The 16,224-nt window shown below is 41.7% G+C and overlaps 1 protein-coding gene across 2 annotated transcripts in view; it reads left to right on the top strand.

Moving 5' to 3' along the window:
• Positions 1–16,224, top strand: part of SLC4A8 (solute carrier family 4 member 8) — an 84,932-nt gene that overhangs the window by 58,190 nt on the left and 10,518 nt on the right. For both annotated transcript variants that reach the window (XM_032284688.1, XM_032284681.1), the window contains 6 exons: positions 2,977–3,090; positions 5,908–6,069; positions 6,933–7,184; positions 10,865–10,933; positions 12,067–12,240; positions 13,802–13,939. In XM_032284688.1, coding sequence (XP_032140579.1) covers positions 2,977–3,090; positions 5,908–6,069; positions 6,933–7,184; positions 10,865–10,933; positions 12,067–12,240; positions 13,802–13,939 — 909 coding nt within the window. The remainder of the gene's footprint in view (positions 1–2,976; positions 3,091–5,907; positions 6,070–6,932; positions 7,185–10,864; positions 10,934–12,066; positions 12,241–13,801; positions 13,940–16,224) is intronic.

Raw genomic sequence — 16,224 nt, 5'->3', positions numbered from 1 at the left:
GCAACCTCCGCCTCCTGGGTTCAGGCAATTCTCCTGCCTCAGCCTCCTGAGTATCTGGGATTACAGGCACGCACCACCATGCCCAGCAAATTTTTTGTATTTTTAGTAGAGACGGGGTTTCACCATGTTGACCAGGATGGTCTCGATCTCTTGACCTCGTGATCCACCCGCCTCGGCCTCCCAAAGTGCTGGGATTACAGGCTTGAGCCACCGCACCCGGCCTTCTTTTTTTTTTGAGACAGAGTCTCGCTCTGTCACCCAGGCTGAGTACAGTGGCACAATCTCGGCTCACTCCAACCTCTACCTCCCTGAGTTCAAGTGATTCCCCTGCCTCAGCCTCCCAAGTAGCTGGGGTTACAAGCGTGCACCACCACACCTGGACTACTTTTTGTATTTTCAGTGGTGATGGGGTTTCACTATGTAGGCCAGGGTGGTCTTGAACTCCTGACATCAAGTGATCCACCCACCTCGGCCTCCCAAAGTGCTGGGATTACAGGTGTGAGCCACTGTGGCTGGCCTGGCTAATGTACTTCTATTGGACATGCTACTCTACATTTACATGGTATGGGGTAGGCAGTGAAATACCATAGATAGGAAAGGTAATTTGGCAAAGCATTCAAATGGACAGAAACAACACAAATATTTTTGCTGGCATCAGGAGCACTGTGTAGCACAGAACACCTCCCAGGAAGCAGAAAATTTTTTTGCCTAAAAACCACTGTATAAGACCCCAATTAAAAAACAAAAGCAAATGAGCCTCAAACTGTCTTCCCTCAGCTTTGCCTGGGAGCTGCTACCTTTGCACTTATTTTCCTACCGTCTTCCAGGTGCCAAGGATATTAGCCACATAAGGGAGCTGCGCATATTTGTTTCATTTTAGGCATCATTCTTTTGTGGTTCCCCCGACCCGGATATTGTTGAATCTGTTCAAAGCTGGATGAAATACTATGCAAGTCTTGCTGCTCTCAGTGTGCTGCTTCTCTCACCCTTGGTGGAGGCTGAGCCTGTTGTCAGCGCCCACCAGCCCAGTAGGTTTTGATGCTGCCTCCTGAAAGAGATTGTATTTGTTTACTTTTGCACTACACAGTTGCTGTTTAAACTACATCAAATTTTGAGGGGAGAGTATTTGCCTGTGATGGAAAGAGAGATGATTTATTGCTTCAAAGGTTTTAAATTAAAAGCTATTCTAACAAAAAAAAAAAAAAAAAAAAAGAGAAAAGAAAGGGAGCTCAAAGCAGAAGGAAATGGTAGTTTTTCCTTTAAGTGAGGTTTCAGCCAGACACATTTTCAATACAGGGTAAATAAATGGGAGGGGAACTCAGTTAATTAGATATTTACTGTACATGTATATATGACTAGAACACATTCTTAGACTTCAGTGAGCCTGCATGGTAGTCATGGGAGGCACATATTAAATAAGTTCTAGGTCTTTGTTTCCTATCAGGACAAATAGTTAACAAGTGGCTATTTGGTACTGACTACTTTCTCAGGCCTGGGTTAACTGCTAGGGGGATGCAACAGAAATTTAAAAGATAGTAACTGTTATCAGATAGGAAGGAAAAACACGTGAAACAGGTGCCATATGCAACAGTAGTAAATAGTTGGATGCCCACCTGGGCATGTGCCATAGGAGTTCAGAGGAGAAAAGGGCCAGTGGGCCCCAGAATGGTCAAGTAGGCTTCATATTGGGGATGGGGAGGTAGTGGATACTCAGAGAATGTATATTACATTTAGAGAACTAACAAAACTGTGGAGGAGGAGCTGGAAACCTTAGGCTTCAAAGCAAAGTGAAGTCAGGTTAAGGTACCAGTGATATTACGTATGGCTAAGATATATTTTGATCTCACTCTTTTGAAAGCTCAGATTAAGGCAAGCACCAGTATTTGCCAGGCACTGCATTTTGTTGAAGCCACACTATAAAGTGAGACAGTCCTTTCAAGATGGATCCTAAATAGGATGGGAATCTCCAACAAAATAAAGATATGTGCTGTGGAGGAAAACAAAGTAGTAAAGAAGTGCAGGGAGTGCTGGGGTGGAGGGAGGTGGCCAATTTTAAGTAGGATCATCAGAGAAGAGCTCAAGGAGAAGGTGACATTTGAGTTGAACCTGAAGGAGATGAGAGAGCTACCCAAGTGGTTACCTGGAGGAAAGGCATTTTAGGTAGAGGCATGAGCAAGTACAAAGACCCTGAGGTGGGAATGAGCCTGGCATGTTTAAGAAACAGCAAGACAGTCTGTGTGTCTGGAGCAGAGTGGACAAGAAGGAGAGCAATAGGAGCTGGGGTGGGAGATGTGATGATGCCAACTGTGTGAGCTGCATAGGCCAAGAAGGCCTTTTGGACCAGAAGCCATTTCAGGGTTTTTATACAGGAGTGACATGACCTAACTTGTGTTTCAAATGATTACTCCAGTGGCTGCATTTAAAAAACTACAGGGCTGGAGGACAAAGGCAGAAGCAAGTTAGGAGGCTGCTACCGTTACCCAAACAGGAGCTGATGATAACTTGGATCTGGGTGGAGCAGTGGAGGTGGTAAGAAGTGATCAGACTCTGGATATGCTCTGAAGGGAGAGCCAACAGGACTTGCAAAAAGACTGGATATTGGGTATGAGGGAGAAGTGGAGTTGCTGCTGCTGCTGAGGTTTTTGGCTAGCACTGAGGACCTTGGCTGGTCCCAGAAAATCCAAGTTCCCAGAACTAGAGTCTCATCCTGGCCCTAAATGCCCCAAACAGAACTCTTCAGAGGCTGGTCTGGGTTATGCTAGCATTTGTGAGAGGGTTCATTTTGCCTCATCATTTCAATACTTTGTGGGCATTAATTGGGCAATTAACATATTCCTGTTGTTTAAATTTGCTTGCATTAATTCAACTCTAAGATGAAAACATTCTTCTGAGGATTTTTAAGCCTTTTACAATACTAACCTCTTTTCTACTTTATTCAACCTGCCAAAACACGTTTCCAATTCTTTCTCATGCCAGGTACGTTCCATGGTGAGTGACTTTGCTGTTTTCCTCACTATCTTCACAATGGTGATTATTGATTTTTTGATTGGCGTTCCATCACCAAAGCTTCAAGTTCCCAGTGTGTTCAAGGTAAACAGATCTCAGACTGCTTGGTACACTCATATAATTTCATACACTCTAATGCCAAGTTAATTTCAAAGGCCTTTTCACATCCTAATCACGAGTTTTGCTGTCCTCTAAATCTGAACCTTACTCCTCATACCTTGTCGTTTAGAAAAGCAAACTTCAGACTTAGCTGAGTTCAAGTCAGAAAAGCCAGAGAACATAAAAATCAAGGTTGTTTAATGAATGAAAAGTATTATTATTATGAATACCACTTATTCTTAATATGTTAATATGTAAACAATGGAATGTGCACATTTACATAAATATATTCAGGACACTCTGGAAACGTGGGTTTCTGGAACAAGCAACAGCACTTTCACTGAGCATCGGCTGTATAAGGGCACTGGGAGGATGAAAAGGTCAAGGCTTGGCCTGAGCCTTCAAGGATGGTGCCCCTTCCTTGTAGGAGGAGAATGGATCTAAGAAGAGCCTTGTCAGGAGTCTAGGACGCCTGGCAGAGTAATCATGACATTGAAGTCATCTCTATCTGATTTTGCTGTTTGTATAACTCTCTCTAATATATAGTATTTTATGCTATGTATATTACGAACTATACTTCTCTCTAATATACAGTATTTTATATAAGAACCTATACAAAAAGTAAAACAAATGATCAATACATGAGGGCTCCAAATTGATTTGTTTGAGAGCACTGACAGTCAACAAAGAAGATAGAAAAGCTGAGCTCAGTTCCATAGATCCCCATAGTGGAGAGGAGAGAAAACCTTTGGCATACTCAGTGACTTAGGAAGGATGATAAAGTAGGAAGATGGGAGAAGTTGGTGAGGAGAAGGCCAACAGGTAGAAAGGCAGTCCCTGACTTGTAAATGCTCCCTTCAGTTGTCCCTTTGCTTTCCCTTTTTTCTTTCTACCCGTGAAGTAGGCCTGTTGAAATATCTTCTTCCATATTTTCTGAAAAAATTTAATTTTGTTGAATTTGCTGAAATGCCACCAGTTGGTAGTTTATGGACTAACCAATCCCTCTTGTAAGTATAATGCCTTCTAGAATATGGCATTCTCGCCTTTGTGTGAATGAGCACAATCAGCTTTCTCTCTAATACCTAGCTGAGGTCAGCACTGCAGGAGGAATGGATTTTGTGTAAAAATAGGTAATTTGGGAACATTAAACAGTCCTTGGAAAGGTTCCCTAAGGGATAGGCTTAAGATAGCCAGAAGGCACTGAATTTCTGGGACATCTGTGAAGAAGGCCTCTGGGAGGTAGAACAGGGAGAAAGGGAAATGGGAGAATGTCAAAGAAAATGCTGCTCATGACGGGCTCCATTTTCAGGACACAGAGAAAAAGTTTCCTTCTTCCTTTCCCTCCCTATTGTACCACATGGCACTCAACTCCCAAGACCCAATCTGAAGGCTAGTACTATTACTAGGGGTATAAGGTCATTAAGGATTTATTTAATAAGTTTTTGTGTTGGTCCGAGAACTTAACTACCACTTACAGCATTGTTACTAAGAAAACATAGATTCTGTAAACTTTTAGAAGCTAACCCATTCATAATTTTGGACTTGGTGGTGTTATTAGTCTTTGGATCCTAGAGACATGACTAATAAGGAACCAAATCAAATATAACAGTCTATGCTTTCTTTCTTGAGTTTGAGTCATCTCTGGGCCAGTTGGTATCCCTGACCTTTTATCCTCTAGCACCACTTACCAAAACAGGGCAAACTTGTCTTCCTCAGAGTACACTGCAGGAGTGGGGTAAGGATCTAGGTGAGTTTAGATATGTCATGAACACTCCAATAAGATTTATAGACAGTTTTATTACAGGGGCATTGGAGAGGATCCTAGGTCAAAGAAACACTCAACTTTAGCAATCTTAGACTCCTTTTCAAGTCTCTGATGGCTGGACCCCTGTTTGACTACAGATGGGGAAAGGCCCTTGGAGCAATCCAGTCTAATCTAAGCCCAAGAGATTCCATGCAGATGGCTCTACTTTGCCGTTTTTTATGCTGTAGACACACATTATATGGCTCTGGAGAGAAGTAGTAGGAGAATAGTCTAAGTTATTTATATTTGTCTTTGGAAGTCATTCAATTTTTTGACAACACATACAGTTGTTAATTATATGTTACTTAGGTTAATGTTGAGATACAGTTGTTTTTTCTCTACCCAGAGGTTTGGGAAGTAAGTAGAAGGAAGTGCAGGATTAATGAATATTTCACAAGAAATTGATAATTAAAGATTGACTGTTTCAAAGGGGATTTGGAAGTACTACTGAGTAAAAGGGGCTTGCTGCCCAATGTGCTAGAAGCCAGTACTATGATACCAGGTTTTTGAGAAAAGAAAAGCTTTTTATTTCAAGCTTACTAACAAGGAGATAGGAATTCAGCTCAAATCTGTCTGCCTGCACTGGCTTTACTGAAATAATTAGGAAAAGGTTTTGGGGGTGGATTCTGGGATAGTAGATGATTGGTAGAAGGAAAGGGGAGGTCTGGAAAGTCCCCAGTCATTCATATTTATCTCTTCATTCTACCTCTGGTCCCATGTGCCAAGGGGGTTTCAGCAAGTTCTTTTCTTATCTACCATCCTGTAAAACCAATAATTTCTGTTAGTCATTGGTGTCTTTAACTCTTTGGGGAATGGTTTCAGAACAAGGTCACAGATTTCCTAAGGAGTTGCTGTATGTATTTCATGCCTTTTTTTTTTTTAAAGGATCCTGTCTCAAGAATAAAAAGAAATATGGATATTATGATTAAGTTTGATATATTTTACTCTGATGACTATAGTTAACTTAAAATGCAAAAATAGTATCTTTTCCCCCTTAGCCAACAAGGGATGATCGAGGATGGATTATTAATCCCATTGGCCCCAATCCCTGGTGGACTGTGATAGCTGCAATTATCCCAGCTCTTCTCTGCACTATCTTGATATTCATGGATCAGCAGATCACAGCCGTCATTATTAACAGAAAGGAACATAAGCTCAAGGTAAAAAGACGCTCTGACCTAGAAGACTGCTATGGCCACCTGCTACTTTTTTTTTTTTTTAGTGTAAGGTCATCTAGACCAGAAACTGTAGAATCTGGATAAAAACACTTCATAGAAGGGGTTCAAAAGGGGTTTCCATTCCCTCCATTAATAACCAAGATTGCTTTGGAGATGAGACTAGAGTGGAGCATGGTGGTATGGTATGAAAGAAACGTGGACTTCATTACTCTCCTCTCACACCTATGGAGAAGGTGATTGGGTGGAGTTCCTGGTGGTCCCTATATAGCTCTATGCTTTGGGTCAAGCAACTGTACAGCTTGTCTTCCTGAGGTTCATTCAGGTGGGGGCCTGGGCCACTGTTTCCTAGAGGCAGATAATCTTTCGTTGATATTTGTTACTATAGTTTCTAGATGGAAACTCGAACCCTAGGATCCTAGGAGGGTAGCAGAGCAGGCAAGCAACATCCAAATCTGTCAAGGATCTGGGAGTATGTAGTACGAAGCCAATAAGGACATTTATCTCCAATTTCTATAGTTTCTACCATCTAGAATGCTCAAGATATGGCATGATCTTTGGTTACTCTTCCAGAGAAGAATGGATCCTTGAATGTGTAAGACAGAGTAAGCTGGAGACACTTGGAAAAAGAATGAATATTGGCATATATAGGACAGGCTAAGATTCCCCTTTTTCTTCTTTGTTTCCTCCTAACCAGGAGGGGCTACAAGACTCCTCTTGAATCCCTGAGCCCCTTTTTTCTTATCCATACATCCCTTCCTGCTTTGGGCCTGAGACCCCTAACTCACTGTTCCGTGCCCCACTACAGCTAGCCTACCAATGGTGACAGAGACTCTGTTTCCCCACAGAAAGGCTGTGGCTACCACCTGGACCTACTGATGGTGGCAATCATGCTGGGTGTCTGCTCCATCATGGGCCTGCCCTGGTTTGTAGCTGCAACCGTCTTGTCCATCACACATGTGAACAGCCTCAAGCTAGAATCTGAATGCTCTGCTCCTGGAGAACAGCCCAAGTTCCTAGGCATCCGAGAACAGAGAGTGACAGGCCTTATGATCTTTGTGCTGATGGGCTGCTCAGTCTTCATGACGGCTATCTTAAAGGTAATCATCCCTTCACACATTCAGCAGATACCAAGGGCCTGATATGTGCCAGGAATCCTGCCAGGTGCTGGAAATACAGTGGTGCCAAACAGATACACATACAAATCTCTGCCCTGAAATAGTTCATTCTAGAGGGGTAAGACAGATAACGTTTAGTTAAGAAAATTAGTTAAGAAAACAAACATGATAACTACAGAATGTGATAAGTGATATAAAGGAAATACACTGTGCTTTCTGGTGCTAAAGAGAATGGAGAGGGGTCTCTTTTAGTTAGGATGGTCAGAGAAGGCCTCTCTGAGGAGATGCTATTTAAGGTGAGGTGGAGCCAGCCACGCTATGGATGGTGGGAGGTGGCACAGAGGGAGGGGAGAAGAGCGGTCTAGTCAGTCATTGAGGTGGGAAAGAGTAATATACGTTCTATGAAATATCAGGGCCGTGTGGCTCATGGGCATTGAATCAAGGCAAGAGCACAGTGCGATGAGAAGGAAAGAGGGGGAGGGACAGATCATGTGGGGCCTTATCGACAGTGGGCAAGGTAACCTTTGAAGGGTTTTAACAGGAGAGGGACATGATCCAGCTAGTTTAAAAAGATCACTCTGGCTGATATCTAGGGAAGAATAGAAGCAGACAGACCAGTGAGGCTGTTGCAGGTGACAGATGATGGTGGCTTGAATAAGGAAGCTGGTAGCAGGGACAGATAAAAAGACATGGCCTCTGTATAGCTTGGAGGCAGACCCAAAGTTGTGGCATTTATTAATATGGAAAAGACTGTATGATTTTTGTGAGGGTTGGGACTGTGATCAGATTTGGAATGAGATGTCTGGGAGTTATCTAAGTGAAAAGCCTAGAGGAGGGTTCCAGATTAAAATGTAAATTTGGGAGTCAGCAGCACGTAGGTGGTATTGGAAAGCCAAGGGAATAGATGAGAGAACTCGGAAAAAAGTAGACATAAAAGAGAAGTGGGACATAAGAGAAGAGCAGAGTTAGAGGTTAGATAGAGGAAGAGGTAGCAACAGAGTCTCAGAAGGAGCTGCCAGAGAGGTAGGAGGAAAACTAGGAGGGTGTGGTATCAGGGAAGCCAAGTAAGGAAAGTGTTTCAAGAAAGAGGGGTTGGTTAGATGTCTAGGAAGATGAAGACTAAGCCAAGGCCATTGGGTTTAGCAACACTGGAGGCCTCAGGTCATTTGATAAGAGCAGAGTCAGTGGATTGCATTAGTTTCTGCTGCCTGTAGGTGATTTAGAAGTAGAAGCAAAAGCAGAAGCTGACAGTGATAAAAATTATTTTGTTCTGAAATTAAATGATTACATGTAAGTTAAATCACAGGCCTCCATGTCTGGCTCTTCCTCCACCCCTATCTAGGAATGGGCAGGCAGACAGACACACACACACACACACACACACACACACACACACACCCCCACCCACCCACCCCTCTTTAACAGAAATGGTGACACACACACCCACCCCTCTTTAACAGAAATGGTGCCTTTTAAATCTTCCATAATCTCAAAATCTTCCAAATCCTTAGGGATTTAGTGTGTTTTAACCTGGAAACTATGTTACTGTCCAGTGACTTGAGGCAGGAGTTAGGGGTATCTTACCAGAGAAGGAATTCAGTGGAACTATAGGGCAGAAATCCAGTTATAGGTGGCTAAAGAGTGAGTAGCAGATAAGGAAGTAAAGAGTACAAGTGCAGGCAAATCTTTCAAGAGGTTTTTCTGCTAAGCAGAATGGAAAAATGGCAGTGGCTAGTATGAGAAGTGGGGCTAAAAGAGAGGCTGTTTATTTTATTTTTTTGGTACAGATAGAGGATGCTTTGAACATTAAAAAAATGTTTTGTGGGTAGAAGGCCTGCATCTGGGAGATTGGGGTGAGAAGGAAACTCTATGGCTGTATTACCAGGCACCAACCATTCTGGAGCACTGCCTTGTCTCCCTTGCCTCCTCTTTCCTTCTTTTTGGCAAACCTTCAACCACCCCAGCCTGTACCACAAATGCCCTTCAAGAGTGAGAACTGAGGGGATGGGAAGGATTTCTGAACTGTCTTCCTGTCCCCTCACTTTCCACTCAACCTTACCACCCACCTCTCCTCACGCCCCTTTCCCCTCATATTCCCTGTCCCCAGCCTAGCTCCCACTCCCACCTGGTCAAGGCACCATCTGGAAGAGCCCAAATGTTGCTGCTTCTCCACAATAGAGCCCAGAAGGCGTGGCAGTGGCCATCACTGGGCCTTTCTCTAACTGCTTCAGGACAATTCTCTTAGGACAACTATTCAGTAGTTCCACAAACAGCATCCAGTTGGGATGTCTAGTCACTCTACAGCTGGAACATAAAATCCAATGGGGGATTTTCTAATTCTTTCTTTTTTTTAAAGTTTACTTTAAGTTCTGGGATACATGTGCAGAATGTGCAGGTTTGTTACATAGGTATATATGTGCCATGGTGGTTTGCTGCACCCATCAACCAATCATCCAGGTTTTATGACCTGCATGCATTAGGTATTTGTCCTAATGCTCTCCCTCCCCTTGCCCCCCCACCCACAACAAGCCCCAGTTTGTGATGTTCCCCGCCCTGTGTCCATGTGTTCTCATTGTTCAGCTCCCACTTATGAGTGAGAACATGTGGTATTTGGTTTTCTGTTCCTGTGTTAGTTTGCTGAGGGATTTTCTAATTCTAAGAATTAGGTTTGGGAATATTCTTTAGTGCTAGAATAAAAACAAGTCCAATTTAGTTTTCATCTCCTAGACTTTCCTTGCCTTGATTCTCTAGGCCCAATTTCCCTACCTCAGAGTCAATCTGAAGATTATTTAGGTTGACAGACATGATGTGATCAGAAAGTCATACTCAAATACTGTGTGGATCTTCAAGTGCAATATAATTATGTCGGTGTTTATCCCTAAACCTTCCCTCTCTGATAAGATACCTCCTCACCCCTGCCCTCAAGCCACTGGTCAGTAAAAAAGGAAACTTTTTTGGTTCATGTTAAAATACATCAAATCCTTGAGGAGATGATTGTGAGATCAGAAGATTTAAAAGGCATTATAGCCGGGCGCGGTGGCTCAAGCCTGTAATCCCAGCACTTTGGGAGGCCGAGGCGGGTGGATCAAGAGGTCAAGAGATCGAGACCATCCTGGTCAACATGGTGAAACCGTCTCTACTAAAAATACAAAAAATTAGCTGGGCATGGTGGCGCGTGCCTGTAATCCCAGCTACTCAGGAGGGTGAGGCAGGAGAATTGCCTGAACCCAGGAGGCGGAGGATGCGGTGAGCCGAGATCGCGCCACTGCACTCCAGCCTGGGTAACGAGCAAAACTCCGTCCCCCCCCCCCAAAAAAAAAAAAAGGCATTATAAGAAAGGGACGTGTATGTATGTGTGTTTATGTGTATGTGTATGTGTGCCCATCCCCATGGAGGAGGAAGAGCCAGACAGCTGAGATGGGAGGCATGTGATTTAACTTACATGTCATCATTTTATTTCAGAACAAAATGATTTTTATCATTGTCAGCTTCTGCTTTTGCTTCTACTCCTAAATCACTCACAGGCAGCAGAAACTAATGCAACGTTTCTGCAGGTATTTTGTGTCTTTGTTTCATTCTCGGAGGTTTAAAAGTTTATATAGTTTTCAGTGTACTATGACACCAAATTTAATTTCTGGCCTTTCTTGTCTTTTTATCTTCAGTTTATTCCAATGCCAGTACTCTATGGAGTTTTCCTCTACATGGGAGTTTCTTCACTACAGGGAATTCAGGTATTGTGTGGTTCAGTCAGGGTAGTTTCTTCTCACTGCAGGTTCACATATCCTGTCCCGGGAGGGACAGCTCCCCAAGAGAAGCACAACTAGTTCTTGATAAAATTATTTCCTGGTCTTGCCACTTAGGCTATTTTAGACACTTATTTGAATACAGGGAAAACAACAGTCATGTTGGCAGGAGAGTACAGAGCCTTCCAGGGTGGCTTGGCTTGAAGTCATGGCTCCAGTCATTCATTAATTATTTAACAGACAATTTTTTGGCATGTATTAAATATTAGGTACTTTGCCAGGTGCTGGTAAGCTTGAATCTGAAAGGCTGATCAAGAACCAAACTGGCTTTCACTCATAGACAGATCTAGGTTAGTGCCAGGCTAAAGTGTAAAAATGGGGTGTTTAACTTTGGGGGTACATTGGCAGAAGAGATGGGGGAATAGTGGGAGTTGCTCCTGGTAAGCAGATGTCACTTCCTGTTATACTCTGCATTTTTGCATCTGTCAACTCATTGCGCTAAGTCTTTCAAACAGAAAAATGAGGAGCTTGCCATTGATAACTTGGGTACTCCAGACAATATAATAAATTAGGCTGATTATTCTTTGTTCGAATGGAATGTCCAATGGCCATTTTTATATACTGAGTTCTAATATGAACTTGGGCAGATTATTTAATCTCTGGTTTTCTTTTTTTCCTTTTTGTAAGGATGATCATTTTTTCTGTATCTAGGATGTTAAGAAGTTTCACTTTATCTCTTCACTATAAATAATCAATGAATAGCTCCAAACTCCTAAAAGAACAAGTAAGAGATTTGGTTTTGATAATAAGCAAAAAGATGTAATTGGCTTATTTTGTTTTCAACATTCCCTGAGAAAGAGCTCTCTTAGGAGCCACAGAGTGGGATAGGAGAAAAAAGTTTGAACCTAGAATTAGAAAAGATGGATTCAGATCTTGACTTTGCCACTTACTAACCTTGGCCAAATTGCCTGGTCTTTTAAAGTCTCAGATTCCATTTCTGTCCAGTGGAAATGGTGTGAACTGCCTTTCAGAGCAGGTGATGTAAGAGACATGAATGGGTCTAACAAGGCTTCTGACCCAGAGAGTCCTCCTGAAAATAAATGCCAGTTCCTTCCTTTCAGTTCTTTGATCGTCTAAAGCTCTTTGGGATGCCCGCAAAGCACCAGCCAGATTTTATCTACCTGCGGCATGTGCCACTGCGTAAAGTGCACCTCTTCACCCTCATTCAGCTGACCTGTCTCGTCCTGCTCTGGGTCATCAAGGCCTCTCCAGCCGCCATTGTTTTCCCAATGATGGTAAAGGGGTTTTAAAAAAATAAATTATTATTATCATTGTTATTTTTTAAATTGTAGTGAAATGTTCTAACTATAAAATGTACGATTTTTAAGTGTAGAGTTGAGTGGCATTAAGTACCTTCACATTGCTGTGGAGCCATTACCACCCTCTAGCTCTGGACCTTTTTACATCTTGCAAAGCTGAAACTCTGCACCTATTAAACACCAGATCCCCATTCTCCCCTATCCCCAGCCTCTGGCAACCACCATTCTACTTACTGTCTCTGTGTATTTGATTATTCTAGGCACATCATATAAGTGAATCACAGAATTTGTCCTTTTGTGACTGGCTGATTTCATTTAGCTTAATGTCTTCGAGCTTCATCCATGTTGTAACATGTGTCAGAATTTCCTTCCTTTTTAAGATTTAATAGTATTCCACTGTATGCATATACCACATTTTGTTTATCCATTCACCTGTTGATGTGCACTTGAGTTGCTTCTCCCTTTTGGATAGTGTGAGTAATACTGCTGCAAATATGGGTGTACAAATATCTGTTTGTATCTCTGTTTTCAATTCTTTGTTGTAAATACCAGGAGTGGAATTGCTGGATCATATGGAAATTCTATCTTTAATTTTTTTCTAATCCTCTAGATCCACACCCTCCTGGTGGGTTTCTCAATTTTGTCAGAATACATACAAGGCTTTGCATTTGTGTGTTATGTTCATGGGTTAAAAAATAGCAAATTACTGGGAACTCATAGAAGGGATCCTATCAATTCCAGATGTATTAGGAAAGTAGTCACTATCATTAGAGAGAAATGTACCTGAGTTTAATAAGCGTGAATTGCCTCATTCCCTGTCCAGTCACCAGGTATAGCTGATGAACACCAGTCCACCCAGACAGTGTTAATTCTGTTTTCCTTTGGCTAAAATGGCCCTCATGAGAAAGTAGAGCAGCAGTTTGGATGCCCTGGACCTGCCCTTACTGGGGAAATCAGCTGTCAGATTCTAGGCAAGTCACTTTCTCTCTCTGGGCCTCAGTTTCCTCATTTATAAAGTGAGTGTCAGGCCAGGCTAGGGAGCAGAGACAAAAACCCCTAGAGACACATGATGCAGGCCCAAAGCAAGGATTTGCATAGGGGAATGTATAGGCAAAGGATCAGAGGGAATAAAGATGATCCTCTAAGAACCCATCATCCCACTGTGAGGCATGCTTGGGCTGGCTGTGGCTGGTCCCACCATGGCCCAGCGCTTGAAGAGGCTTTCTACCCCTCTGCTGTCCTGTAGCCTTGCTGCTGACCCCTAACCATCTGCAGATGATGAGCTCCTCTTTTCAATGATGGAATCCAGATAGCTGCTCTCTAAGTTGTAGGGCTGTTATGATGATAGGTAAAATACTGTATATAACATATTGTACCTGGCACAAAGAAAGCATTCAATAAATGGTGACTCTTACGATTATCATGAGTTTGATTTTGCTTGAACTGTCCTAGTCTGCCATGAAAATAAGGCTTTGCTTTTAAGCCCAAGAAGGAAATTAGTCCCTTTCATTCACTTTCTTTCTTGATTTTTCTTCAGGTTTTGGCCTTGGTTTTTGTCAGGAAAGTCATGGATCTCTGTTTCTCTAAGCGAGAGCTGAGCTGGTTAGATGATCTCATGCCTGAAAGCAAAAAGAAGAAGTTGGATGACGCCAAAAAGAAGGCCAAAGAGGAAGAGGTCGTAGTCCTTGCACCAACTGTATACCTGGGACCCTCAAATTACAGACCATAGGAAGGGTCACGTGAAAAGCCAGCATGTCTGAAATCCCAAGGGTTATATTTAGGAGCTGGGAAGATTACCCCAAAGTTGTTCTCAGCTAAGAATGGGTTAGGGATTCTTGCTCCTGTCTGTACTTCCTTTTTTGGGTTTGACAACCAGTTATTTTTTCCTTTGTCTACAACCAACTCATCAGGTTCATACCTAGAATGTGAATATATGATATGCAGATTCACGGCTTATTAGCAGATTCAATGGCTCCCATTCTTTCAAAAGGTCTAATTTGACAAATATATAAAACCCATTATTTCCTAGAATGTTTGTAATGTATCTAAATGCAAATGGTGCTGTGGTTGGCACCATGCAAAGATAACTTGCATAGGACTTTCTGTCTTTTTTCATTTCCCTCAGCACTTGTCATCTTGTCATCTACACAATGGACCCTCAATAAATGGCCTATATATACAAAGAAAGAAAATGTAGCAAAATGAAACACCAGACTAAGAAATGAGTGAGCTGGGAAGTGTTTCCAAATACAGTTAGTGCCTAAAATAGTGTCCTTTGAAAAAACTTTTAAAAGACTTTTTGTAGGCCAGGCACAGTGGCTTATCCCTATAATTTCAGGGATTTGGGAGTTGAGGCAGGAGGATCACTTGAGGCCAGGAGTTTGAGACCAGCCTGGGCAACATAATGAGGCTCTGTCTCTACAGAAAAAAATCAAAAGAATTAGCTGGATGTGGTGGCATATGCCTGTAGTCAGCTACTTGGGAGGCTGAGGTGGAAGGTTACCTTGAGCCCAGGAGGTAGAGGCTGCAGCGAGCCGTGAGCATGCCACTGCACTTCAGCCTATGCTGAGTGAGAGCCTATCTTGAGAAAAAAAAAAAGACTTTTTTTCCCGTAATATCTTGAACTTTAAAAACCTTGTATTTCTAAATAAGCTTCAACAATTGTAAAATATAAAATCAATGGAAGAAAACTTTAAAGAGAATATTGATAGAATTCATTATGTAAAATGTGATGCTTTCAGGCATCCAAAGCTCTGTAAACAAAATTTTAAAATAACAGATAAGTTGAGACATGTGCTAATATTATTACTATTCAAATAATTCTTATAAATTAATAACAATAATATGAATTTGAAATGAGCAATGGACATATATAATTTACAAAAGAAGAAGTACAAATAGCCAGTTGCCTTATGACAAAAATTTCATTCTTACTAATAATCAAATAAATGATTGTGCAGCATCTGGATTTTATGAAATGAAAATCAGTATTAAAAAATAAAAAAAGAGGTTGCTTCTTGGCCTTTTAGCTAACATCAAGTGTAAAAAATAAAAAAAAAAATGAAAATTTAAACGAGGAGAATACATGTTTTTACTTGTCGAATTGACGAAGATTTTTAAAAGATAAAAGCAAGCACTGGCAAGACTGTAATTCAAATAGACTTCTCATACCCTAAAAATGGTAATATAAGTTGCATATATCTCTTTAGAGGGCATTTTAACCATAGAGTCTTAAAAATGTATATGCCCTTTGGCCCAGTAACTCTAACATTTAAATTTATCCTGAGGATATAATTAGCAATGTAGACAAAATATTTTAATTGTGGTGGCATAAAGAAAAAAGAAAAATTAGAGTAAATATTTTACAATAGAATGTTGTACAACAGTTTAAAAATAAAATTTTAAAAAATTCTTAATGATATGTGCTGTAATCCCAGCTACTCCAGAGGCTGATGTGGGGTTACACCTGTAATCCTAGCACTCTGTGAGGCCAAGGCAGGCAGATCACCTGAGATCAGGAGTTCGAGACCTGGCCAACATGGTGAAACCCCGTCTCTACTAAAAATACAAAAAGATTAGCCAGCCATGTTGGCGCACGCCTACAATCCCAGCTACTCAGGAGGCTGAGACAGGGGAATCACTTGAACCCAGGAGGTGGTGTTTGTAGTGAGCCAAGATCACCCCACTGCACTCCAGCCTGGGTGACAGAGCAAGACTTGGTCTCAAAAAAAAGAAATAAAGAAAAGATATGTGGACATGTTTCTGACATTTTATATGAAAACCATAGAGAATATAAAATGGAGCATACAGTAAGAATGTCAATCTCACTTTTACTAAAACATATACACATATCATACGAACACACACATACACACACGCATGTATGCATGCACACCCCCCCCCCCACACACCCGAAAAAGATTGGAAGAAAATAGATCAAAATGTTTATTCTGGCTCTCT

This window comes from Sapajus apella, unplaced genomic scaffold (assembly GCF_009761245.1).
Source record: "Sapajus apella isolate SASKATOON/1434 unplaced genomic scaffold, GSC_monkey_1.0 scaffold2, whole genome shotgun sequence".
Taxonomy (NCBI): domain Eukaryota; kingdom Metazoa; phylum Chordata; class Mammalia; order Primates; family Cebidae; genus Sapajus; species Sapajus apella.
Note: the sequence above shows the minus strand (reverse complement) of the source record. Positions and strands in the feature narration are given on the sequence as shown.